Here is a 26,792-nt window from a genome sequence, read left to right on the forward strand (position 1 = left end):
AAATCAGGAAAGGCTCGTAGCACATTAGGTGGTGAACTTAGGAGCGGCCATGGACAAGAGTTGTACAGAATGAAAACAGGCATGGATGCATTACAGTCTGCATCACTGGAGGGAATACCACGTTGATGAAGTCTATTTGTGTGTATATGCATACACACAGACATATATTAAAGATAGCACGCCATAGTGGATCAAGGAGCAGCCTTGGAGACAGGAAGACCTAGGTTCAAATTCTGACCCCAATATGTATTATCAGGGTGACCCTGGGCAAGTGACTTAGCCTTACCCCCCAGGTAACTCTCTTAAGAGTAAGTTATAGGGAAGTTCCTGAATTGATGATCAGTGAAGGGAGTTTCCTAGACTGATTGCAGTCACCAGGCCACACGCCCAATACCCATCCCACCTGAAAAAACAGAGCACTGAACTTGAAGTAGACAGACCCTCAGTTCAAGGCAGGGCTTGTACACTTACTAGTCGTGTGACCTTGGACAGGTCACTTAGCTTCTTTAACCATCTGTTTCTTCTTGATACTCATAGTATTATTTTGAGGAGAGTACTTTGTGAACCAAAAAGAACTACATAAATATGTTGTTAATATTGTTTTTTCCAGAGAATATTATTGTATGTGTCTTAGAAATTTGGCCCAAAACTGTGCCCAGAGGGCTATAAAAGTGTGCATACCCTTTGATCCAGCAATACCACTGCTAGGTCTTTATCCCAGAGACATACAAAAAAGGGGAAAAGACCTATGTATACAAAAATATTTCTAGCAGCTCTTTTTGTGGTGGCTAAGAATTGGAAATCAAAGGGATGCCCATCAATTGGGGAACGGCTAAACAAGCTGGGGTATATGATTGGAATGGAATGTCATTATGCTATAAGAAATGGCAAGCAGGATGATCTCAGAAAACTTGGAAAGATTTACATGAACTGATTGAAAGTGAAATGAACAGAACCAGGAGACTGTTGCACACAGTAACAGCAATATTGTTTGATGAAGAATTGTGAATGACTTAGCCATTCTCAGGAATGCAATGATCCAAGAAAATTTCAAAGAACTCATAACGAAGCATGCCATCTGCCTCCAGAGAAAGAACTGACATTGTTTGAATACAGACTGAAGGATGCAATTTTTCACTTTCTTTCCATCGTTCTTTTTTATTCGAGTCTTGTACAAAATGACTAATATGAAAATGTTTTGCATTATTGCACATGTGTAACCTATATCTGACTGCTCACTATCTCAGGGAGGGGGGATGAGAAGGAGCAAGGGATAGAATTTGGAACGTAAGACTTCAAAAAATGTTTAAAAATTGTTTTAACATGTAATTGGGGGGAAAATAAAATATTTTTTTTAAAAAGGAAGTTGTGCTAAAGTATAAATGTCAAACTAAATAATCGTTTAAATTTATATGGGATTTTAAAATAGTTTTGTTTTAATATAGGTAAAAGAACTCCACTGAATACAAGGAGAAATGCTTCTGGTTCACACTCACAGGTAGGCTGCCTGGGTTAGGTAACTGTACAAACATAAAGCCTTAGGTTTAAGAATATTCATTGTAATGAACAGAAAGAAATTGGCTCTGTGTATTACACAAAGGTGAACAAAAATGAAATGTTACTTCTTAACTATTGTACTTGGGAACTAAATTAATTAATATGATAGATTGAATTTTTAAAAAATGGACACTGCTTACTAACTTGACTTTTAGAAGTGTTTAAACTGAATACTGAAAGTGGATGATTTATTGTTTTGTTTGACGTGTTTTGGAAAGCTTGGCCTGACAGAACTATTATGTTTGTCAAAATTTCACTGGCAATTAGGCAGGTCCTTCTATTGCTTTCATTCCTGTCTTCTGCTCCATTGGGTCTCTCACTCTCATGCTGATTATGGGGCAGGGAAGTTACACATCCTTCTTAGGGATTACACGAGTTCTTCAGAGCAGGAGAGAGGAGTCCCATGAGTGAGAGGCCACAGCTGCTCTCAGTAGTAGGTGAGTTCCTTTTTCAGTCATTGAATCTCAGAGTTAGGAAGGAGATCAGTGGTGCGTATAGTACAACCAGGACTGGAACAAGAATACCCTCTCCAGCATTGCCTCACAAGTAGTGATGTAGCCTTCCGCTCGAACACTTCCAGTGACGGGAAACCTACTACCTTCCAAGGCAGCCCATTTCACTTCGGGATGGTTAAGACATTTTTCCTTACAGCACACCTGAATTTGCCATTTTCACCAGTTGCTTCTACTTCTGCTGTCTGGGGCAAAGTCTTTTTTTAAACGAAGTTCATTTCCAGCACCACTGATCCCGATTACATATTTGGGGCAAGAGGATCGTTATTAGAAACAAGTGCTCTCCATGGCACGTTACTTTCCCTGTTACTTAGAGTTTAATTCAACAGATATTCATCAAGTGCCTATATGTGATAGCTCTATGCTAGGCTGTGGGAGAAATAGAGTGTTTAGGTAAACGCCGACCACCTTTTAGAGGAGAAAAATGTGGGTAATGGCCCCTCCCCACTTAAAGCAAATTTAGAGGCAGTTGTAGTGAGGTCTTATATCACAGGCCACACATAAAACTTGCACATATTTTTTAGACATGGCCAATGCAAGATTTTGTTGTGCTTCATGGTAATTAATAACACTGACAGCAATAACAAAACAATAGCTAACGTTTATGTAGAGCTGACTATGCGCCAGACGCCATGCTAAGTGCTTTACCATTATTATCTCATTTGACCTTCACAACAACCACAGGAGGTAGGTGCTATTTTTACAGATGAGGAAACTGAGTCAATCCAGAGGTAAAGCTTGAAAGTGTCTGAGGCCCGATTTGAACTTGGGCCTTCTGACTGCAGGCCTGGCTCTGTATCCTCTGTGCCACCAGCTCATATCCATTGCAAGGATTTTGGCATAGGGAGAAAAAGTGGATTTTGATTAAAAGAAAAAATAAAATTTAATTTTAAAAATAAAAATAAATAAAAAACCATGTTTCCACTTACAAAAAGGTGAATGCAACAAATGGGGGAAGACATATAGAACTTGGACTTTCATTGTTCTCCTGGTATCAAAATCTCTATCCTGATGCAAGATCATTCTTCTGCTTTACCTTGCCCCCTCCTTTGGAATATTTAAACTTGAGATTGGCCCTGCTTCCAATCAAGGCTGTCCTTTTATGTCCCCTGGCTTTATTCCCCTAGCTCATTGCCCCCTCCCCATGGTGACCGACTTGGGCTTATTAGGTGATACTTTGCTTTACCCACTGCCTCCTACATGGGAACCTTATATTTGTAAACTTTCCTTGCTTCCTAACCAGAAGGGCTTCCTTGTGCACTGTGGAATATTTTCAGCCCCAGCCCCAAAGTACAATTGATATAGTCTCTGCCCTCCTGAAGCTTACAGTCTAGTAGAGGTATAGAATACATACACGAGTAACTGTAATACTGTCATGTGATCTCTCAGGGGGAAGAAAATCATTAGCAGCTAAGGCAGTGAAGGAAAGTGTCCTATAAGGAGTAGCATTTGAAGGGCAGCTAAGAGGAATTCAACAGATACAGAGGGATAGAAACAGCATCCCAAAATATGAGAAAAGGCATCCCCGTGGCAAGAAATATATGCTGTCTGGGAGCCTGCATGTAAATAATCCAATGTGTCTGGAGGCCAGAATATGAGTTAAGTTAGGAAAGTTATGAAAGATTTGAAAGCCAAGCTAAGGAACGTAAAATTTACTCAATGAAGACTGAAGAACCAGTGATGCGTATAAGGAACGTTAGACAAAGAAAAGTAATTTGGAGTGGGGGAAGAGTGGAGTCAGGAAGGCCTACTTGGAGACTGTTGTGGTGGTCCAGGCTGATTGTAATGAGGGCACATGTGGTAGCAGAGAGGGGACCAATAGGAGAGATATGGGGAGTGGGGGTAGAGAACTAGCAAGATGGGTGGGGAGTCAAAGAGAACCCCAAGGTTGCGAACATGGGAGAAAAAATGAACAGTGATGACACTGGTAAAAATAGTTAAGTCAGTGATCCAAGGCAATTCCAAAAGACTCATGTTAGAAAATACTAACCACATGCAAAGAAAGAGCTATGGAGTTTGAATGCAGATTGGAGCATGCTGTTCTAACTTCTTTGTTTTTGGTTTTTTCTTTCCCTGATTTTTCCCATTTGTTCTGATTCTTCTTTCACAACATGACTAATGTGGAAATATGTTTAACATAATTGTACATCTATAACCTATGCCAGAGTTCTTGCTCTCTGGGGAAGGGGGGAGAAGAGGGAAGGAGAGAAAAAAAATTTGAAACTCAAAATTTTACAAACATGAATGTTAAAAACCATCTTTACATGTAATTGGAAAAAAATACTATTTAAGGAAAAAATAAGTAAATAAAAAGCTAGCCTAAAGATTGCTAAGGAACTTGGGAAAAATAAAAGAAATAGTTAAGTCAGAATGAAAAGCAGGTTTAGAGAAAAAGATAATCCTTAAAATGGGGATACTTATAGCATCTCTCTCCCAGGATTGTTATGAGTTAACATGAGGATAAAGAAGTAATATAGCAAATGTACTTTCAAACGTTACAGCAATGTGTAACTATTCTTGTGTTTGTCCTTCGTTCTCCAAGGGGACCATGACATCAGGGAAATGATGACATGACTTGCAGTTGACTTTATTTGAGTGAGGGAGGGCCATGCAAGGTTATCAGCCTCACTTTCTCCTCCAGAGCCATCTGGATCCAGTGACCTGGTATTCATCAGGATGACTGGAAATAGCCCAGGATTAGGAGACCTTGGCCCTTTCAGGCTAAGGTCTTTTCAGGTTCTCACTTTGAGTGAAGTAAGGCCCATTCAGTGAATAGACCTCTTTAAGAAGTTAATCAAGGGATGGCCCCTTTCATCAAAACTCCCAGTTTGATAACTGTTCTTATTAAAAGCACATATAAACTCTGTCATGACATAAACTGTTTTGCTATTTGAAAAAATCTTTAGGCTTTGAAATTTCATGGCCCCTTCACTTTCCTTCCACCTTCCAAGCCAAATGCCCTCTGTGACGGTAGAGATTATTTCATTTTTCTCTTTGTATCACCAGTACATAGTATAATGGCTGGCACAATTAGGCATTTTAATTAACACTTGTTAAATTTCATTCCAGGTGGGTGTGTTAGCTTTTTAGCTTTGTGGAAACCAACTTGGAATTAGATTTTACATTTTCTACCACCCAACTTCTACTTTGTTTTCTTTGACAGAAGGATCGTCGTTCTGGAGAATGGTGTGAAGCCCTCCATGATTTTACAGCAGAAACTAATGAAGACTTGCCCTTTAAAAAGGGAGACCGTATCCTAATCATTGAGCATCTGGACTCTGATTGGTACAGGGGCAGATTGAACAACATTGAAGGAATCTTCCCAGCAGTATTTGTTCAGCCCTGCCTTGGTATGATGCTTCCCTGAAAGAGATAGAGATTTTTCGTCTCTTATAATTTTTATGTCTGCTTTTAACATCAATGAAGGAGTATTTTACTGAGCAGAGAGGCAGAGGACTTCAAAACTCCAAGCAAGTCCTTTTCCTATCACTACACTGAACTTTTAAAAAGTTGTTTCTCTACCTATCATATTTAAAATAATAAAGTAAGATTTGTGTATTTTGTGTTTAAACCAATTTAAATGGTTTTTTTAATGGAGGCATCATATTTAAAATTCCTACCCTTATTCCTTCCTCTGATTTAGATTTTGCCTAAGTTTTCCACTATTAAGAGAAATCCTTTCTTCCCTTTGCAAGTGGAAAACCTTTGTGGTTACTTTGAAACAATAAATCCTACAGGGATGGAGTATTTACCAAGATGGGTGTTTTAACAGTATTACACTTTTGCCCAATAGCTTCTAAATCTGTGCATTTATTGGTCAGGTTCCATAGCTGAGGCAAAGTTGGTATCTGCTTCAGGACGGAAGAAAGAAAAGGCCAAGGCTTTATATGATTTCCATGGAGAGAACGAGGATGAGCTTTCCTTCAAGGTCAGCTTTCTGCAATTCTTTCAACAGCTATAAAATCTGAAATGTCTCTTTAGCCTTGACAAATGGATTAGGGCGAAGGAGTATTGATCCCTAAGCCAAGAATGGGCACAACATCACAAATCTTGGTCTCTAAATTTCTAGAAGCAATTACATTCATAGTTAAAAATTTAGAGGATGGTGATAATTTGCAGAAGCAATTAAAGCAGTTGATTTGGGGCTTACCATCCGAGTGATCCAAATGCTCAGACCTCGGCCTTGTCATTTTTGTTCTGGAAAATACCAAAATATTTGTAGTTAGAACTTGTAAAGGATAAGCCTTCTGCATCCATGCTAAAGGGGCTTTCACTAACATGGTATTGAATGGCACATGGATCTGGGCCATCTGGTTTCTGTTGAATTTTTCATGCAGTAAACTTTTAGCCAAAGAGACTAATCATTGAATACATCTATTTGGCTGCTTTTACACAGAAAGTAGTGCCAAGCAACCTGTATTCTCTAGTATTTTGCCATTATCATCTAGTTGGCATACCAGATGGAGAATATAAAAATTAAAGCATATGTGGAATGAATTTTTTAAGTAACTAAAAACTTAACCAATCAATAAGCATTTATTAAATACTTACTATGTGCAGGACCTGTGCTATGTCCTAGGGATACAAAGACATAAAGAAGTCCCTGTTCTCAGAGATCTTACATTCTCTATGGCAAGACAACTTGTACACATACAAGTATGTTTAAAATAAGCATATGCAAAATGTGTAGAAAATAAATACAGGATAATTTGGTGGGGAGAAATCTCAGCAGATGAAAGGATCAGGAAGGAAAGTTTTCATGTAGGAATAGGGGAACATGTGAACTTTAAAGGAAACTAGTCAAGTTGAATGTTGTGGCTGTTTCTGTGTTGGTGTTAGCTCCTATACAAACAGCTGTCCATGGGGTCCTGGGGTCTACGAATACCCTCTCCCTCATCCTCACTCACTCACTTTTCTTCAGTCTCTCCGTATCTACTGACTGCTTCCCTGCTGATTACAAACATACTCTTCTTCCTCTGTTTTACTGTACTTGGTGATTTCATCAGCTCCCATGGATTCAATTATCATCTCTGTGCCAGTGACTTGGTAATCTACTTATTCGGCCCTAACCTTTGACCTCTCCAACTGTAACTGCCTGTCAGGTATCTTGAACTAGATGTCTTGTACATATCTTAAATTGAACGTACCCAAAACTGAGTTCATTATCTTTGTCTCCCCTAACCCCCTCCCCCTTCCAAACTCCTCCATCCAAGACCAGCAGGCTCAAAACCCAAGTATCATCCTCAGCTCCTTGTTATCTCTTAGCACTCATCTTCAATCTGTTGCCAAGATCTGTTGATTTCACCTTTGCAGCCTCTCTCAAATATACCTCCTTCTCTCCTCTGATACGGCCACCACTCTGGTACAGGCCCTGATCTCCTGCCTGGACTACTGTAGTAGCCTGCTGGCTGGTCTGCCTAACCCTCCAGTCCATCCCCTACTCAGGCACCAAAGTGAATTTTCCTAAAGTGTAGGGTCAGCCATGTCAAACCCCAACTCAGTAAATTCTAATGGCTCCCTGTCACCTATATAATCAAACATAAAATCCTCTGTTTGACATTAAAATTGCTTCACAAACCTAGCCTCCCCCACCTTTCTAGTCTTCTATCTTACACACACACACACACACGCACACAATCTTTTAGGCTAAAATAAACATCAGAATTACTGGCTATACTGTTTATGGTATGGCAAGCAAAAATACAAGTTATAAATAATTATTTACAATACCGCATTTGTGAGAAAGATCACCACCAACGTCACCTTTAACTATCACTAAAAAACTGAGGACTTCTCAATTTTTGAAACAGTCCCACCATTCAGTTCTCAGAATACTAAAGTCTTTTCTTAAAAATTATGTTCTTGTTTCTTTGTAAGATACAACTTGAAACAGTTCTCTAAGAAAGGAAGTTTTCTTCATCCTCCCTCTTGCTCTAGTTCACTCCGACTTCCCATAGAATGAGTGATACTTACATTGTTTCTAGCAATATTCCAGTAACAGTATCTATAGTTTCCATGGGAGAATCTATTGACGCTGGTGTTACAGTTATAATCCATGGACCTGAAGTAGCTTAACTCTTTATATCCTGAATTATTTCATAATTACTTTGCCTCGCTGGGCTTATATAGGTTCCAGACAGGCACTAAGAGTTAATGGCAGTTGGCAGCCAATAGTCTTCCTCCCCATTTTCTACAAAGGAAAACCAAAGTCCTAACCCAACATATACAGCTTTTTCCAAGAAGCACCACAAGAACCAGAAATAAAGTCCATTCTTTCTTACTCTTTTGAAGGATTTTTTAAAATCAGATAGCCGCATCAGTACCAAAAGCACTTGAATGTTGTATTGCCTTAAAGTTAGAATCCAAGAAATGGTTCGAAACTGTAGAACAGGAACCAAAAGTACATTATATAATGTTATGAAGCCTTTGTGAGACTTTGGGGAAGTCGTTTAATCTCTTTAGGGCACAGCTTCCTTGTCTTTTAAGTTAAGATATCAGACGAGACGGTATCTAGGATCTTTAATTCCTGTTATTCTAGCTTCAAAAATTATCACCTAGTCGGCATACCAGGTGGAGAATATAAAAATTAAAGTGTATCTGGAATGAATTTGTTTAAGTAAATAAAAACTTAACCAAGCATTTATTAAACATTTACTGCGTGCCAGGACTTTTTATCTTTTGAAGGCTAAAGTAAAGGAGAATTAGAATAGACAAAAAATAATGAAGATAGAGCCAATTTCTACAATAAGTAGAAATTGTGAAGAAAGAGATTTAGGCTTTATGTGAGGAAAAACCTCTTCACTCTTAGAGCTATCCAAGGCGAAACACTTGGGAGGTAGTAGCTTCCCCATCACTGGAGTGTTACAAGCAGAAACAGGATGTCATGGTCATTGTAGGTGGGATTCATGTTGAGGTATAGGTTAAACCAGGTGGTCTCTAAAAGCCTTGCAAATTCTGAAAGTCTGATTCAGTAATGTTGAGCTAGGAAAAATCCTTTAGGGTTTTGTGTGTGAGAGATGCTTTAGAACTTGGAAGAATAAAAACTTAAGAGAACCGTGATCTATGGGGGGAATGAAAGTAAGGAGTCTGTCATTCCATGGGAGTGTGACTGAAAATTGAAAAATGTTTCTTCTTTTTTTTTTAATGATGAAAGCTAATGCAACAAGAGCCCTTTGAAGACAAGATTAGTTTTGAGAGGATTTTTATTTGTGGGGAGGGGCATAATAGTGAATAAAAGGAGGGGAAAACTGAACAGAGTAGGAAACTCCTAAATGCAAGAACTGGAGAAAAGGGAACATCAAAGCAAATGGCATTGTTAGATGCCCTTTTAAGGTTGTGTTTTGTCATCTTTTTTCTAAGTATACTAAGATTGTTGTTTTGCATAGAGAAAGGGGTGCTAATTCATAGGCTCTCTCCGGATAGTCCTGTTCTCAAGAGAAGCTGGTCACCATTTCAAAACCATCTCTTTCTGCAGGCTGGTGATATAATAACAGAGCTGGAATCTGTAGATGAAGACTGGATGAGTGGAGAACGAGCAGGAAAATCTGGAATTTTTCCCAAAAACTTCGTTCAGGTTCTACAAGCATCCTAAGAGTGAACCTTGTTTGTGCAATGGGAAGAAGCATGTGACTCAGCCAGCACAAAATGTTCTTTGCCTTTGGTATCACTTGAACTATTACTTTGACTATCAAATATATGTTTTTGCACTATTATTTTTTACTATAAGCAAAATGTATAACATGGTACCCTAGAATTTCCTGAAAGTGAAAAAGTTCTGGGTTTTGTTTTACATTTTCATTCATTATAGAAGCATATACATTTTAATCCACACACTGTGGATGCTCTCAAAGAACCCAGGCAGAATTAGCAGGGTCATTTCTAGTCTCCAGCAGGGAAAATTGACAGAGTGGGAAAGGCTCTCAAGCAGACCACTGCTTGCATAGTTGGGACGTTAACAGTACAAGCAAATTAACCTTGCTTATTAATTTTTTCCTTTAAAAAGACATTTATGCTTTCTACATATCTTAACTATCATGATATGATTGGTAACAAACTACATTTTTGATATTCAGGTGTAATTATAACAGCTTGGGTACATAGCCTTTATTTTAAGTGCAAGTCCCTGCTTTATGACGGGCAGGCTCATGAAAACTTTCCCATCACAAGGTGTAATAATGCCCTGTAATGGCTCCTTTCAAAGGCTGCAGCCTCTAACCGGGATTGGGAGGGAAGAAAGAAAGAATGGTACATTTTAATCCTTGTAACTTCTTGTGAAACCTCCAACCAACCTTGAAATATGCCTCACTAAAGCCCCCAACACTTAGCTGCCTGCCATAGCTCTTTCTGCCCCCTCAACATATGCTTTACTTTATTAGGGCTATCACCTACCACAGTTCCTGCATCTGAGAACACTCCTGTGACAATTACTGGTATCCAGAGAAAAATTCATTTTCTTCGAATTACCTCAGTAATATATAAGCTGTGGCTGCTTCTGTTGCTGCGTAATGAATCATATGCAGAAGTCTTGGACTGCAGAGCAACTGTCAAAACAGCAAGCAGATCCCCAAAGCAGATTTTTTCACAGAGGTGACGTAAATCAGCCCTGTAGATAGTTTCACCCCGGTACTTTTTTGTTTATCTTTTCCCTCCTTATCCTTGTATGGAGATTAAAATAAGTAAAGCCACTGTGCCACTAGCAGTCATGATGGATTCTAAGCACCTGGTCAAAGCAGTTAATTTATAAGACGAAATCAATTATAATTTATGAGCCTAAACCAAGGAAGTTGAAGACAATCTTCCAAACACATTGGCAGAAGAGAAATATGTTTAGAAATATAAAACTTTCCAAAGTATGTTGGAAGGGTTGAATTTGGCTGGAAAAAAATTATATAAATCTGATGCCATGTGCCAAGTCCCCTTTAGCTTTTATAGCCTTCCATCAAAAACAACAAAAAATCAGTCAGTCAATAGTCCATTATGTGCCCAACACTGTATGTGCAATCCTCAACTTACTAATAGTTTAGAAATAATTTTTTTGTTGTTCTTGTGCTTTGTGGTAGGGACTATCTAGCCACGTTCTGGTAGGTGGGGTATTAGGAGTGATGGGAGCTCTGGTGAAGATTTAAGAGACCCAGAGTTAAGCAGCTGAAGGGTCTGGATCTCCTGCGGGTTATATTTAACACTTGGCGTGTTTTACCAACAAAACTTCTTTTGCCTGGAATTTCCTTTTAAGTATTTTTAAATTAAGATTCTCTGTAATTTGTGTGAAAATCCACCTTTGGGGGCGAAATCCCTTTTAAAATTTGGGCTTTCAGAAGGGAGTAAAAAAGAAAATGTAATAGCTATAAACCTAATTGTAGTAGTAGTAACCTTAACTGAAAAAGCCTTCTGCAAGTCTCTTTGCTCCAATAACAGTTTTTTTAAATCTATGAATACTTTGAATTTGTAGATAACTTTCTTTTCAAGTTAGTTCACAAAGTTCCCTGGAAAACAATAAAGCTGTCCTTATTATCAGATGCCAGATCCAGGGATAGAGCTGCCATACATTGTCACCCATCCTATCCATGGGAAGCCAAAATGTGGCTTGTGGGTTTTCACAGGTCCCACCACCATGTGGTCTGGCCTTCTAATTTAAGGCAAAATTCACCTAGGTTCAAGATGATTGCTGTATGATAAAGCCAGTAATGTTCACTGGCTCCACCTCCATGCTAAAACTGTGGATCTTATCAGGCCGCTCAAAAATTTGGGAGAAAATTTAGAGGAAGCCTACTTCCTGATACAGTATGTTGCCAATCCGTGCCTTCCTTCAAGAATTGCTTTTCTTTAATGGGTGAGAAGCAGTTCAGTGAAGTGTCTCCAGCCAAGGTTACTAAATATGACATTTAGGGAAATGTTTACAGAGTTGAATTATGTGATGATAAAAAGACCCTTCTGTACAATGTTTGGCATACTGGGCCCAAGTTAAAAAGCTACATTTTAAATGGGAATTTGAGAGGTAGTAAGATTACTGCTGTACCGTATGACTTACTCTCTCTTTTAACTCCAAAGTGCATTTTTCCCTCTAAGAATTAGAGGCCACCGGTGCAGCTAGATGGTGCGGTGAGTAGAGCACCGGCCCTGGAGTCAGGAGGACCTGAGTTCAAATGTGGCCTCACACACTTGACACACTAGCTATGTGACCTTAGGCAAGTAACTTAACCCCAATTGCCCCCTTCAAAAACAAAATAACAACAAAAAGAATTAGAAGCCGCTATAAAAAATGTCCCATTTTATGTGGCCCAGTGGGACAAGGTCATGCCTGAAGGGCTGAACAAGCCCTTCGCTTAAACTCTGTGGAGGAAAGGCAATGATTCTGAAAAATCAGTAGTCAGTACATTTGCCAAAAGTTATGGCCAGAAAAGTCATGGGGGGAAAAGAACTCCCAAAAGGCATTACAAGCCAGAGACAGAGCCGGGCTGTTAGTATGTCTTAATTAACTTTATTGCCATAAAGCTTCCTCAAGTTAAGGTGAACTGATCTTAAGCAAATGTTGCTGAATAGATCAAGTTTTGAATATGTTCACTCTGGTAAATATTAACACACTTTGTGTCTTCTGTCAAATCAGCAGGTGCCACATCAGTTACATTGAACACCCACCATTCTAAGTAAACACGGTAGTCCAACTAAGTATGTCAAAACTAATAGGAAGTCAGAGATCCTAACTCATACTTTTGCACTTGTAGTTGGAAAAAGGATTGGGTAAATTGCTAGTTCAGTGCAATATTGCCATCTAAAGACCATTTGGGAGATTGCAACACCATCAGGACCCTTTTAAGCACCCTGAAATTCTCCTTGATGCCAAGTAACAAATAGAATTGATCTATTTTATTGGGTTATTAAGATTGACATTTTCTTTGCAACGTTTGTAATCAGCCAGAGTTTCACCAAGAATAACTCAAGAACCTTGAATTGTGTCATTAAAGGAAGAAAGAAGACAAGTTCCAACTCAGGTCCTCAATCTCATTTTAGACAATTTATATTAAAGTGTTTGCAGCTACCTAGAAATTCAGATATGTACTCTAATGCATTATTATAATATGGACAGATTCTCCTTAATGGGTTAGGTTATTTGGGTATCTGGAAAATCCACCATTGTAAAGACGTCTGAAGAATCTTCACATGACCACAAAGTGTTACAAAGAACTTGTCTCCAAACAAAAGCAACAAACACAAAAGAATGTTCTTAATATTTTGCAAATTCATAGATTAACTCAGGCATTGTGGTATTTGTGTAAATTAAATACGCATTTAGCCAATCATTGTCTGGATCATACATTCTGAATTTTTTACAGAATCCTAATTGGGCAGAAAGCATTGTTTACACCTGTTATCTTCAAGTACTGCACTTTAGGGAGTATTTCTTTTGGCATAGTATTGAAAGAAACTTCACATGTTAGAGTAACATTCCAGCTAAATGTTGAGTTTTAATAAAGAAATTAGCCACAATTTCCGTTCTTCTTTCTCTTTGGGGAAAGAAGCTGATGATGAGCCCTTTTGGTAGAAAACTATCAACAAATGTACAAAAACTAGCACATTTCGCACTTTCTTTCCTCTGGCTTCCATGAAGGAAATGAACCACATATACCCTTTGTTTTTATTGTACTGTTGCTAATAAGTTGATACTGTAATTCTTAATTTGAGGTTTTATAAAATCATGCACATACTTAAATTTGCCCATTTACCACCCCATCTCTGACCTACTCCTTAAAACCGATATTATATACAGTAAGTGCTGGGACCCAGTCCCTGGCAATTCTACTGTAAGGCAGCATTCAGGGAATGAGAAATCTCAGATCCATCTTGCGTTTGCAAATTTTCTTGACGTTGACTGGTGGGTAAAATGTCCGTTGGTTGGGAATTTTGAGTTTGTTCTGTTCTCTGCACCAACATTTAATTTGTTTCCACAAAGTGAAATAATCCCTTTCTCACTTTGTTACTGAAGTGTTAGGATTAATGAATCTTTGATCCTGAGGGGGAAAAAAGGAAGAATCTCCTTTTGGGGAGAAATGGTATTCTCTTTAATAACATTTAGATTTAGATTTAGAGGACCCTACAGAGGTTAAGAGGCTTAACCAGATCTTGACAAGTTTTGTTCTTTATATTACCTATCACGTGATGTGTTATTGAAAGATACTACCATGTAAGTTAAGAATAATTTTACTTTTAAAAAACTGGGTGGTTAGATGCAGAAATGGAACGGGGAAGGGCAATATTGCCTTCCACTTTCTGTAATAGCTTCAAAGTTTTTTAAATAACACCAAGAATGCTTTGACCATAATTACTTTACAGGTAACCATTCTCACAAAAAAAAAGAACATTTCCCCATTTTTTACAATTTTCCAGTTGAGCTTATCTTGAATTCATATTTTCTTAATCTTTTAGAATAAAGGATTCTTGTTTTCAGACTTCAAACATTTCCCCATATTTGAGCCATGGTTGTTTTCTAACAGGTGGTTTTCTCTCGCAGAATTGCTATTTGATGGCCACAGATTATTGAATTCACAAGTACTAAGAATCTGAAATAGGGTGGTGGGGTTAATTCTATGATTCTGTGGTCTTCAATCACCCATTTTGATCCTCAATCACCCTGAGATCCTTAATTACTAAAACCCAAAATCCTGATTGCCTTTAACCTGTTAAAGGTTTTTTAAACTTATTTCAGCTGTACCATAGTAGTATCAAACTCAAAAAGAAACATCCTTGCCATATTTTGACTTTTCATTTTGTTAAACACATACTACATTTTAATCTGGTTTGGACTATACCCAAGAGATGTCTGTTAATTAGTTAATATATAATAGTATCACTATTGCTAGTAATTTTTCAGGTAGTTAGGTGGCTTCAGTAGTGTGCGCCAGGCCTAAAATAAGGAAGACTTCTCTTCCTAAGTTCAAATCCAACCTCAGATATTGGCTGTGTGTGACCCTGGGCATCCTGTTTGCCTCGGTTTCCTCATCTGGAAAAGTAAATAGCAAAACACTCCAGTATCTTCGCCAAGAAAACACTAAAGGGGTCAGGAACAAAATTTTAAGGCTTTTCTGGAGATGTTTTGCCTCTTTTCTATTGTGAAATCAAGATCAAAAATCTCACCCCATCAAAGGTGAGGAAAAAAAGCTACCAAAAAGATTGTGGCTGAAATCATTGTCTCAGGCAGCAGTAACTGACAGTCTGTTTTGTTTATTTAAACCTATCCAAAACATCCCACTTCTTGACATGCGGGTTGTGAGAATTACTAAGCTTTTGTCTGCTCTGATGTACAAACAAACCTATAGTCATTTTACATTTTTGTATCTACTTCGTTTATAAAATGAGACTATACTCTGGCCCAAGTCCTGGTGAACCCACGGTTGTATCTTGCATGACAATCCTGATGGTTTTATAACAAGTTTATTTACAGAGCAATTATACAATTTCATTGGGTAATATTAAGCCATGTACTTGTCACATTTATGAGAAAACTTATCCAAGCAGCAAATATTCCTGCCATTTTTATTTATAAACCTTAAAAAAAAAAACCAAAACCATCACAATGATAAATTTTTATTTCTCAACTTTTAAAAAGTTCTTATTTAGACAGATTCTTGAACTGGTGGTTCATAGCCATCAGCCCTTTCTACTTTTGTGCCCGTTTCATCTCCTGAAGGTTTTCCAGAGCCACCACCTTCACCATGCAGTTCCATTAGCTTTCCCACTGAAAAGAAAAAGAAAAGCACAGCAACTTTAGAGTTTATTTTATAGTTCAGAACCAAACAGGTATGAATAGCAATCAAGAATCTCAGGTCTAGATTTGGGAATGTCAGTAAATGGGTATAAGCATGGAACATCATTTGAGACCAAAACTGTATTCATTCCCCTCCCTCTTAAATACTGCAATTAAGAAATTCATTATTTCAGTTTTACTTACATTCAAATTTGGGCTTCTTAAGCATCTTGACTTTTCGGACAAATACATCATGGAGAGGGTAAATGGACTGGCAAGCCTTCTCTATGTCTTTTCCAATGCTATCTGGAATTCTAAAAAGAAATCCTAACATTAGAGTCCATTTCACTAATGATTTAGAAACGCTTCTAAAATCTCCATGCTGCATGAGAATATCAGAATAGTGTATTATCATTATTTATCAATTGGGACCGAAACAGTTTTCATCATTTATTCCCATGAGAAGCAGCATTTACTTCAGTCCTATCTTTTACGGCAGCTTGCGTAAGAGACATAGGCCAAGAAGGCTAAATTGTGATCTTTTTTCATTGGAGGAAATAGATAAAAGATGAAAAGTAGTATGCTCTACACTACCAACTGGTTTAGAACACGGGAGAAGGTGCAAAGTATCCATTTAAGAGCAAAAGAAACCACTTGGACTATAACAGGTTAGTAAATGTCTAGAGAACTGAAAAACAAAGCTGTTATTTTCTTGGTTATTTCTGAAGTATTCTTACATTGTAACTCGTGTTTACAAGGTTCCAGAATAACTTTCTGTGAAGGCCTGGATACTTACAGTTTATTGACAACTTCTTTCAAGTCATTTGTCTGCACCTCTCGGGTCATGATTTCCATCATTTTCTTACGAATCTGACGAACCTGTTGGTGCTGGGCATAAGAGGTCTTACGGATCTGGTTGTTGCGCTTTTTGGTAAAACCAACACAAAAGAGGCGGAGCAAGTACCCATCAGTAGTTTTAACATCAACATGGGCTTCAATCATGGTCTAGAAAATTAGAAGATACTCTCATTTCAGTTGCAGGAAAAGTGGTAATTTAATCACTTCCTACCTCTAACATCAAGTTGAGACATGCATAGTGCTCTTTTAAATCACTCCAAACTTCATTTTAAGAACAATTATCTGAGCTGTCCAAAGCCCTCTAGATATAAATTTTGGGTAGCCAACTTTCCCCTATAGCTGGACCACAAAACCTGAATGTTTTTGCATGGCAATTTGCCTGTATGATTTCCCTATCTTCTTAAACAGTATCGTGAACTTTATTATAATCATAATAAAACCATAACCTCAGAAACTAGGAATCTGTATAGAATTATATTTGTAATTACACTAAATAGTATTGAGCTTATAAGTTCTTGTGTTTTTATTGGCTTTCCAATCTTTTGCCCATGCTAGACACCTTCAAAATCTCTATTTTCAAATTATGTATGCCAAAATGCAGGCAACTGTGCTTTATAAATTTTGACAAAAGCCAAATTTCCATCCTTCTAAATAAGTTCAAAGTATAGAATTTGAATAAAGGCACCAAATCATTTTACTGAAACAGATGCCTTAAACAGAAGGAATGTTCAACCTGGAGGACATCATATGGTGGATGACAGCCCAAGGCAGAGATGTGTTTAATGTTATTCCCAGCTCTACTAGACACCATTAACAAACAGCCCAATCAATGAGGAAAGAGAATTCCAGAAGCCAGGAGGATGAAATCTGAATCCCCAGGCATGAGGGAAAAGTGTTGGTCAAGGGTTCGTGTGTGCGGTCAGGAGACGAAGGGAGACCCAGTGGTCAACAAGAGTAGCAAGGAGGCTGACTTGTCAGAACTCTAAGTAAAATTAGGAGTAAGGCAATCTGAATCTACACAAAAAAGGAAGGAGATCCAAGAAAAAGACACAAGAATGCACCTATCAGCCTAAGACCACTTGTATACAGATTTTATGGCTTCTCTTTTGGTTGCTCAGGTACCTTTAAAAATTTATTCCCTAATGTTCTTTGGAGTTCCAAAATATTAAATGTAATTATAGAGATGTTATTTTCCATTTTTATCACTACCTAAAAATTCCCTATCTTCACTCAAATTCAATTATCCTTTAAAAACTGGAACATGTTAAATATAGCAAAATGTAAACAGGATCTCTCTCTGTTCTAAATAAGCTTTTTAAGATTCTCTTAGTCCATATTCAAGCTCTTCCATCACTATTAAATCTAAGCTAAAAGGCTTTTTTAACAGTGAGAGAAATTCTGAAAAATACAAATAACACTAATATCAAGTTACTTTAAGACACAATATACTGTAATGACAATTACACTGAAAATAAATGTACAATCCCTCTTAGGATCTGCAAGACAAATTCTCTATGAAACAAAGAATCACTAAAAGAAAGGAGTCTGAGACTTCCCAGAAACCTTATCTGCTTTATAGGGGAATGTCAGAAAAAATGCAACAGTGTAATCATTACATGTCATTTGGGCCCGAAACATTTTGTCATCATTCATTCCCACAGCCATCATTTCAAAAATGATGCTAACTGCTTCTTGTGGCATGCATTAGGTAAAAGACTGAGCAAATGGTCTGTCTCGATTGGACTTACAGAAACACCAGAATACAATCACATACTCCTAAAAGTCTTTGCAGTTTCAGATCTTATCAGATGCAACAACTTTGCTATGCTAACAAGACTATTATTATCATTCCCGTTTGATTAAAGAGTACACAGGCTCAGAGATTGCCACTTGTCCCAACAGAGAACTGAGATGAAGCTTCAAAACTTCTAATTCCAGTGCCATTCACATTAAACTATGTTTCCTCCCTAGTATTACCGATACTAACAAAGCAAATACCAGTTTTTATTTAAGGGCCAGTTAGGAAAATAACTTTTTTATCCTAGAAAATAAAATTCCTATGTTATTAAACTATAGTTCCATAAATAAGTTTTTATCAATGCTCTCTTCAACCACATTGGCCAACTCCTACCACACACAAAAGCTGGTCCAGAACCCAGCTCTAGATGTTTTACATACACTGCCTACATATTTAATTGAAAAACCTAACAACTCTCCTAAATGACCTGCCCCTATAACCTTTCATTGTAAATTAAAGTGCTGCAAGGAATGCTATACCTATCTAGTCATGCAGCATACAAGGCTTACCTGCCACTTTTTGACCATGGAGCACATCTTGTCCCGGGTAAGGTCCATTCCATGGAAATTAGTCAAACAATTTTTACCCTGAACATCTTCAGTAATTAACTTGAACTTACGGAAAGCAACCTCATCATTCTGCAAATCAGCAAGACTCACTTCAAAAACTCGACCTTTGAGGCCATCAGAGGCAATTTCTATAAAACAAAATCAGGTTTCTTATTACTATCACAAAACACAACAGCAAACCTGCTTCACAAAAAAGGGCTGTGACAAAGCCCCTTGGCTTAGATGTTAAAGCTAGCATCATTTAGGCAATAAGGTAAAGACAATTTAAAAACTCACAGAAACAATGCAGCATCCACCTCAGGGAGTTATTGTGAAGAAAGCATTTTATAAACTCCAATAGGGTTTATGATTATTAAATGTCTTAAGTTGTGCGCAGCTGCACTAAATCCTTTTGCTACTCTTATCACAGCTATCAACTGTTTTCCCCAAATCTTATTCCTGACATCACCACCTTTACTTCTCTGTAACCAGCATCCTGGGGAAAAAGGTGGTTTGAGATACAAACTATTTCAAGTCCCACAGACAAACCAAAGGCAAGAAAGATATTTACTTGTTCCTTGAGTCCTTGTTACCAGTGTTTTGCCAATATTGCGAATGTTGAACATAGCTGGTGCTTTTACATCATACCAATCCTTCTTCGAAAATGGATCAACCCTTTATGAATGGGGGGAAAAAAACCACCAGAAGTTAGCTACTTTTTATTTGTACACGAGGCAGCCTGGTTTACTGGAAAGAAAGTTGGTCTTAAGACTCAGTTAAGATCCTAATTCAAGCCCTCTCTCAAACACAACAACCTGAGACCACTGAAAACTTTCTTGACTTTTCACTGCCACTGGCAGCAGTGGAGTTCTCTCCCTAAGGGAATCCAGGAATATGGCCACCGAGCACAAGCTGTGTCATAACAAAGCGTGAACTTCTTAATAACTTCTTAGGCAGTTACATAGCACAGCTGATAGAGTACTGCACTTGGGAGCTCCAATCAGGCCTCTGATCCTTAACAAACACAGCAAACCAATTCACTGAACCTGCAGGCCTCAGTTTCCTCATCTTTTAAAGTGGAGGTGATCACAACAGGAAATTTCCCAGGGTGTTGTGAAGATCAACTTAGGAAATATTTGTAAAGCGCTGTGCAAACTTTAACGGGCTCGAAAAATGCTTTTTATTACTAGGAGAATACTGTGCCATACAGGGTGTTTAAGTAGCAAAGTGTGCATAGATTGCAAGCACCTCCCCCTCCCACCCCACCCCCACTCCTAGAAGGATCTCATTTAAGCTCATTTATTCCTTGCAGGTTTTGCAACTTAAACACAAATGCAGTTTCGCACACAGTTTCTCCAGTGCACGGAGTTCAACTCGAATGCACACTTTTCTTCACTTTCCCAGGGCTTAACTATGGAAGCTAACTACGGTAACACGCCCCCACCCCTCCGCCCGGCCCTGTCGGGGTCCGGGAGAATCGAGGCAGTCACCCGGGAAGCACAGAGAGGAAAGCGGCCCCTCGTGGGGTCCGGGCCTGGGCGCGACGATAGAGCCACGCAGCTCCGCAGACTGGCACGCGGGCTCGGGGCTCCACGCCCCGCGCGCAGCGGGGCCGGCGCCTTCCTCCTCCAGCTACTCAGACTCGTGGCTGCGTGCCTGCCGGCCCCAGGCCGCGGCCCCGGCTCTTGTCGGCCTGGGCCGAGCCCAATCCACCCGTCATCCTGGCCATCCCGCCTGGACTGCGGCCGGAGGCCCATCCGCCCGCCTCGGGGGACCCCCACCATGGGACCCCCGGCGCCAATCACCACTTACACTTTCTTCTTGGCTCCTTTTTTGCCGCCTTTGGTGAGGCGCTTATTCTTGCCCACCGCCATGATCCCGCTCTGAAAGCCAAAAGGCCGAAAAAGCAGCTCGCGCGAGACTTTAGGAAGCTGGGGCGGGGCTCGTCTCTGGCGTTTCCTCCGGCGTGCGCGCCGCGCGTTTTTTCCCCCCCGCCCTGACCCAAAACGTCGCGAGATCTGGGAGAGAGTAGACGCTTCCACAGAAGTGGCTTCAGCGCCCCCTGGCGCTCGGAGGCTACACAGGTTTCAGGGCTGCCGGAAGGAGCCACGGAAGCGGAAGTGGTCCCAGCGGTCATGATGACGCCGACAGGAACGCCGGCGCCAGAGTTTGGCACTGACACGCCGAGAAGCCGTCTGTGGAGTTCTAGGTACCTCCGAGGTCGTCTGTTCCTGCCCCCTCTTTTTACAGTTGAGATTATAGAGAGAGTTTCCAAAAGTCATGTAGGCAGTTAGGGGCCGAGCCGGAACTCAAACTCGGTTTTGACTTTGTGGACGTTCCCCCCTCCCCCCACGACCTCATCGCCGCTCGTCCACGCTATTACTGCAAAAGAAATCTTTGTTTCCCTGACTGCAGCCTCCCCATTCGAATCCATCCAACAAACTGCTGTCAAATTGAAATGACTAAAACGAGGTCTTACTTTGCTGCCCTGGACTGGAGCCTCCACACTGGCTCTCTGTTGCCTCTCCTGGGGCTTAACCTGGGCTGGGCCCCATGACCTTGTTTTTTATATGTACTCTAGATGAGTATTTCAGTGAAACCGGCTTCCCTTGTAATCTATGTATTTTATTTTGTATAAAAAACTATTAAAGTGAAACTGGCTTCCTTTATAATGTATGTATTTTATTTTGTATATATACTCTTTAAATAACTATTAAAGTGAAACTGGCTTCCTTTATAATGTATGTATTTTATTTTGTATATATACTCTTTAAATAACTATTAAAGTGAAACTGGCTTCCTTGGTAATCCTGTGTATTTTAATTTGGACATTTAAAAATATGACAAAAGTTAAGGATCCCTACTCTAGCCTTTCTCAATCTCCCCCACAACTTATCTATCCACGTGACTAGACATCCCATCTCATGTACTCAAGGAATCACCGGTTGGCCTACTTCCTGTTCCTTATGTAAAGCATATACAAGGAGTCATCACATTTAGAGTATTACTATTCCTGTTCATAAAGAGCTCTAACGATTGCAAAATGTTTTATGTACATTCTCCTTTGATCATTGCAAGAATCCTACAGTGTACCTCTCTAGAGTCCATCTACATTTTGCAAATCAAGAAACAGACCAAACTTGCTCAAATTACCTAAATCGCTCTCACAGTGAGAAGGTGGGAAAGTCGGTTTATTTATTTTTAAATCATAAGACTGCAACTTATAATTGCTCTAGGAGCTGGATTTGAACCCAGGGCCACAGACCCAGCCATCATGGTCTTATGCTATATGCTTCCTTCACTACACTACTCAGTTACACTTCCTTTCAAGCCTGTCTTCGGTCACCTCCCCTACCCCCTCCCAGTTCTTAGTGCCCTGGCTTCTCCAGTTCCTTTGTAATTGCCCTGTATGTACTTTCCATACTTCCCCATGTTTGTTGTTTCCCTGTAGTAGAATAGAAGTTTCTTTAAGGCAAGAAGTATTTCATTTTTATCACTGTATCCCCAGCACAGTGTTGTTAGGGGCTCAAAAAATGCTTGATGACTTGAATCTGAGAAAGGGGAAGAAAAGAGAATTAGGATGGAGATGGAAGAAAAAACAGTAACACCGAAGTAAAAGTTCCCTATTTCGCTACTGGCCAAGCACTAACCCTGAATTATTGAATAACTAGTGTTACCTTTCTCAAATAGCACTTGCATTTTAACAAGGGCCCTCTGACAGCAGTGAAGTGCCTCAAACCTCTAGAATTTCAGACACCAGTGATATGGCTAATGAGGTATCTATTTTTAGATATAGAAGAGGATTGGCTTTAAAAGCAGCCTGTTTTGCTTACCTACAGAGAAACTCCTAATGGAAACTATTCTTTATACAGTTCTAATGTTAAGCAACCTCAGAACACACTTGAAGGCTATGCCCAATTTTTTCAAATTAAAAAAAGTTAATGATAGAAAACACCGTGGGTTTTCAAGCCATTTTATTTTAATGGTAGTAGATATTTTGAGCTTCAGACTCAATTTTAAGTAGTAATGCTGAATTGAACTAAGCCACCTACATTTTATCGATGGTTACAAATGGCACACATTTATGAAATAAATAAAGAATGCTGTTTGTAGCAAAGAAACAGCATCAAATCTAAGGGGAAATTGGTCTCATTAGTATCATATTCTAATCAACTAAGCTACCCAGCCCATACTATAATTGTGATATAATTGTGTGTGCTTATAGGATGATCTGGCTTAACTGGCTCTCATGCTAATCTTCCTACAAACTGATTATTTCCTTCATGCTCTTCCCTGTTTAACAGACAATACTCTTCATAAGTTTCTATCATACTCTCTCACATTTTTAAAATGGCAAAAGGAGAACAAGTGTTGGATAGCCAAGTGGTTTCTAGCCTCTCCTGTTCTTTTTGTGACTGCTTTATTTTCTGTAGAACAGGCAGACAGTCCTTGCTGTCACTTCCTTGATCCACTTCCCAATTTTCAGCATCAGCGGTTTATTTCGTCTTGTCAGGTTGAATCTATTTTAATTGCGTATCATATTGTTTCGTCTTCATGCTTCTAACTTAATGTTGATTTGACTGTGTGGGTATGCAAGTAAATCTGCTGATATTGTTAGAGTATATGAGTATATATAGATTATATTAAGTTAGACATACAGTATAGTGAAAAGAGCACGGAACTAAGATTCAGCATGCCTGATTTCTGCCACTTTACTACATAGGAGTGAAAACAGAGGGCAGAGGTGGTGACTTGCTCATTATCAATAGGGAGCTTGAAACTGGACGTGAACCCAGGTCTTCTGACCTGTATTCTTTTCACTGTCTAAACCTGTTTTCTCTTCAGTAATATTTCTTGTCCTGTTTACCTCACAGAGCTGTTGTGAAAAACGAGTGAAATGTGCAGGTAGCACATTTAAAATGAAAGTTCTCCCTGAACTTAAGGTATATTCTTTTACAAAGCTTGCTTAATGATGGAACAACTGCATTGTATATTCCTTGTAAATTTGTTACAGCATAAAATCCTCATAATTTATCTTTAACTTGTCAGTAAGTAAAATCATAGAACGTTAGAATTGGACAGAACTTTAAAGATCCTCTACTCATAGATGAGATTCTAGAGTTTAGATCAGAAAGGAACCTCAGAGATCATTCTTGTTTTATAGATAAGGAAATAAAGTTTTCCAGATAAGAAAATAAAGTCTGAAAAGCTTAAACCTTTCATGACTTTGACAAGATAACATCTCTGGTAAGTGAAAGAGCTAGAAGAATCCAGTTAATTAGCTACTATGTGGTATCATGGTCTCCTTAATCATAATAAACAAATATAATTTACCATTTTATGTAATACCATTACCTAGTTGGTCAACTAATTGTCCATAGTAAGACACTCATTTCAACCAATCTAAAATTAGCCAAGTCTGGCAGACCAAGCCCCTTGTACAGTATATCCAATCCAATCTAATTCAACAAGCATTTATTGACCACCTACTAAATGCACTGTGCTAAATAGTAGGGATACAAAAAACAAAATGCAGTTTCTCAAGATTATATTCTACAATACATAAAGAGATAAGCATATACCACAATAAGTTGAGGAATAGAGATGGAGCAGTAACAGACTAATGGTTCAGAAAAGATATTCTGTAGAAGATGGCACATTCCAAAGCCTGAGAAAAATTATTTTGTTGCTCCAAAATTGCATGATTTCTTTCATCTGCCAGTTTCATTCTAACTCATAAGAGAATATTATCATTCTAAAAGGATAGTGTTTCAAGCTTAGGATATCATAAACCTGGTGTTAGCAAAGACTACCATGTTCTTTGTCTAATTCCTTTTTTTCCCCATGAGTGAGAGAGCCACAGGGGAGCATTTAATGAGGCCAGGTGCTTCTAGTTTACTCATTAAGATACTCAGGCACCTAAGGGATTTGTCAAGGACCATTATTCCCATCCTGCCTTTGTTTTGTACTAAAAGTTTCCTTATGAGGTTTAGATTTAGATCTATGTTTGCTTAGGTAATTTTTTCCATTTCAATGCATGTTTTATCATTGCTTATTTTTAAATAATACAAGTATCAGCTTTCTAATTATACAGGATGGAAGGCATTGTTCATAAGTTTTGTTTCAGAGTTTAGATGTTACCGGTAGATCATCTATTTAACAGCATCAGACTTTCTTACATAAAATTTACAATTTTGAGAAAATAATGCATTTTGAAATATCAATTTTTAAGGGCATATTCTTTAAAGTTTGCTAAGTGGTAGTAATTTAAATGAAAGTTTAATGGATTTTTACTTATAAGGCAAGTAAGTAAGTAACAAGGGGTTAGAAAGCAAATGTCAAATTTAAGATTCCTGAGTACAAAAAAAAAAAAAAGAAACAACTAGCTTTATGACAGACATTTTCTCTTTAGATACTTAGCTTCTCTCTTTAACTTCCCATCTATAAAGTGAGAATGGTAATAGAGCATTGGAAATGTTCAGAGTTCTTCACGATGAAATTACTGTAATATATTCTAGGGCCTATCCTAGATCACCTGTAGGCCTCAGCTTCTGCACAATTCTGCCCTTAATAAGCCCTCCAAACATATTACAGGGATGGAAAACTTATGATCCTGCAAGACAGTACTGCAGAGTTTGAGATTCAAGACAAATACATGCAAATAACGTTTTATATGAAAGTACTTTGAAAAGGACTATGCCAATGTCAGAAACTATTTTTATTGCTTTTTGCTACTCAGCCATTCAGGCTCTTCTGCTGCTCCAGAACAGCTTCTTCTGTTCCTTACATCTTGCTGCTCAAACTCCTGGAGGTGCTCCTGCCAATCCACGCGTACTGTCTGCCTCAGACTCCTGGGGATGGTGTGACTAAGCAGAAAGCAGGATTGATTTTGGAGCTGGGCCAGGAAGCCAAACAAGGAAGTTGACAAATTGGGCTGGTACTACATCTGACCGTGGCAGCAGGGGTATAACAAGGATAGTATAAATGACAGAATCATACCAAGTTCATCTCAGAAAGGGCTTCACAGGGACAAGGTGAGGAAATGCTAGGATGGCCCTCCTAACCCAGAAGCCAGAAGGTATGTTTTATGTTGAAAGGCACCTGCTCCCTGGCTTCTTTACTTCTACATACTCATAATCACACTTTGTTTTTTTCTGAACTAGAATTTTGAATGCCAAAGGACCTCTTAGAGATCATGTGATCCAGTCTCTTATTTTACAGGTGCCGATACTAAGGCTCAAAGAATTCAAGTGACTTGTCCAAAGTTGCACAACTAGATAATGGCAGAGCTGAGAATCAGACTTCTGAATTCAGCTATGAATTTCCAACAATTCATAATAATAACATCTTTATATTAAATGGCCTTTTGTTTTAAGCTGGCTAGTCAGAAACTTTATGCGTCTTTCAGTCTGTTGAGTGGAAGAACTGGGAGTAGGAAGTTTTTAGAGGGCTTGAAGTTTCAGGGAAAGAGAAGAAAGGGGGACTGAGGAGAGTCTAAGGTGTGCTGATTAAGGATGTAGATATAGTCCAGGCCATCTGAGTACTCAGAATAAACGAACAACTAAGAGATTTCTAAGGGCAGAGTCCTTTTTTCACACAGAGACCAAATGTAATATTGCTAGTACCCAAAATTAAAGAGCCCCATTCCACAAACCCAGTGAGCTGAAGGGACCAAAGAGAACTTTAGAAAGGCATATTAATATTTCAAACAGGCCACTTTAAATAATGTACTCTGTGCCGCTCTTAGGGCACATAGTTCTTTCTAGTTGTGTTACAATTAT

At 38.8% G+C, this 26,792-nt stretch overlaps 2 protein-coding genes and 2 non-coding genes across 8 annotated transcripts in view; 1 reads left to right on the forward strand and 3 right to left on the reverse strand.

Moving 5' to 3' along the window:
- SH3D19 (SH3 domain containing 19) overlaps nt 1-14,512 on the forward strand; it is a 206,634-nt gene extending 192,122 nt beyond the window's left edge. For 3 of the 5 annotated variants that reach the window (XM_036765516.1, XM_036765517.1, XM_036765519.1), the window contains 4 exons: nt 1,446-1,498; nt 5,233-5,419; nt 5,891-5,997; nt 9,544-12,238. In XM_036765516.1, the coding sequence (XP_036621411.1) occupies nt 1,446-1,498; nt 5,233-5,419; nt 5,891-5,997; nt 9,544-9,660 (464 nt within the window). In that variant the 3' untranslated portion in view covers nt 9,661-12,238. Of the gene's footprint in view, nt 1-1,445; nt 1,499-5,232; nt 5,420-5,890; nt 5,998-9,543 lie in introns of all 5 variants that reach the window. The other 2 variants (XM_036765518.1, XM_036765520.1) reach the window with 2 other exon arrangements.
- Nucleotides 14,513-15,631: 1,119 nt separating this feature from the next.
- RPS3A (ribosomal protein S3A) lies at nt 15,632-21,068 on the reverse strand. The gene is made up of 6 exons (XM_036764117.1): nt 20,824-21,068; nt 19,583-19,686; nt 18,973-19,160; nt 16,604-16,812; nt 16,012-16,121; nt 15,632-15,798 (listed from the first exon to the last, which is right to left on the reverse strand). Exons 1-6 carry the CDS (start codon nt 20,883-20,885, stop codon nt 15,677-15,679), a joined length of 795 nt encoding a protein of 264 aa, XP_036620012.1. The 5' UTR covers nt 20,886-21,068; the 3' UTR covers nt 15,632-15,676.
- On the reverse strand, nt 16,199-16,262 carry LOC118855635. The gene has a single exon (XR_005010798.1). It is a non-coding gene; the product is annotated as a small nucleolar RNA SNORD73 (small nucleolar RNA).
- LOC118855634 lies at nt 18,248-18,319 on the reverse strand. The gene has a single exon (XR_005010797.1). It is a non-coding gene; the product is annotated as a small nucleolar RNA SNORD73 (small nucleolar RNA).
- Nucleotides 21,069-26,792: the final 5,724 nt, after the last annotated feature.

The sequence above is a fragment of the Trichosurus vulpecula genome, chromosome 6 (assembly GCF_011100635.1).
Source record: "Trichosurus vulpecula isolate mTriVul1 chromosome 6, mTriVul1.pri, whole genome shotgun sequence".
NCBI classification, from domain to species: domain Eukaryota; kingdom Metazoa; phylum Chordata; class Mammalia; order Diprotodontia; family Phalangeridae; genus Trichosurus; species Trichosurus vulpecula.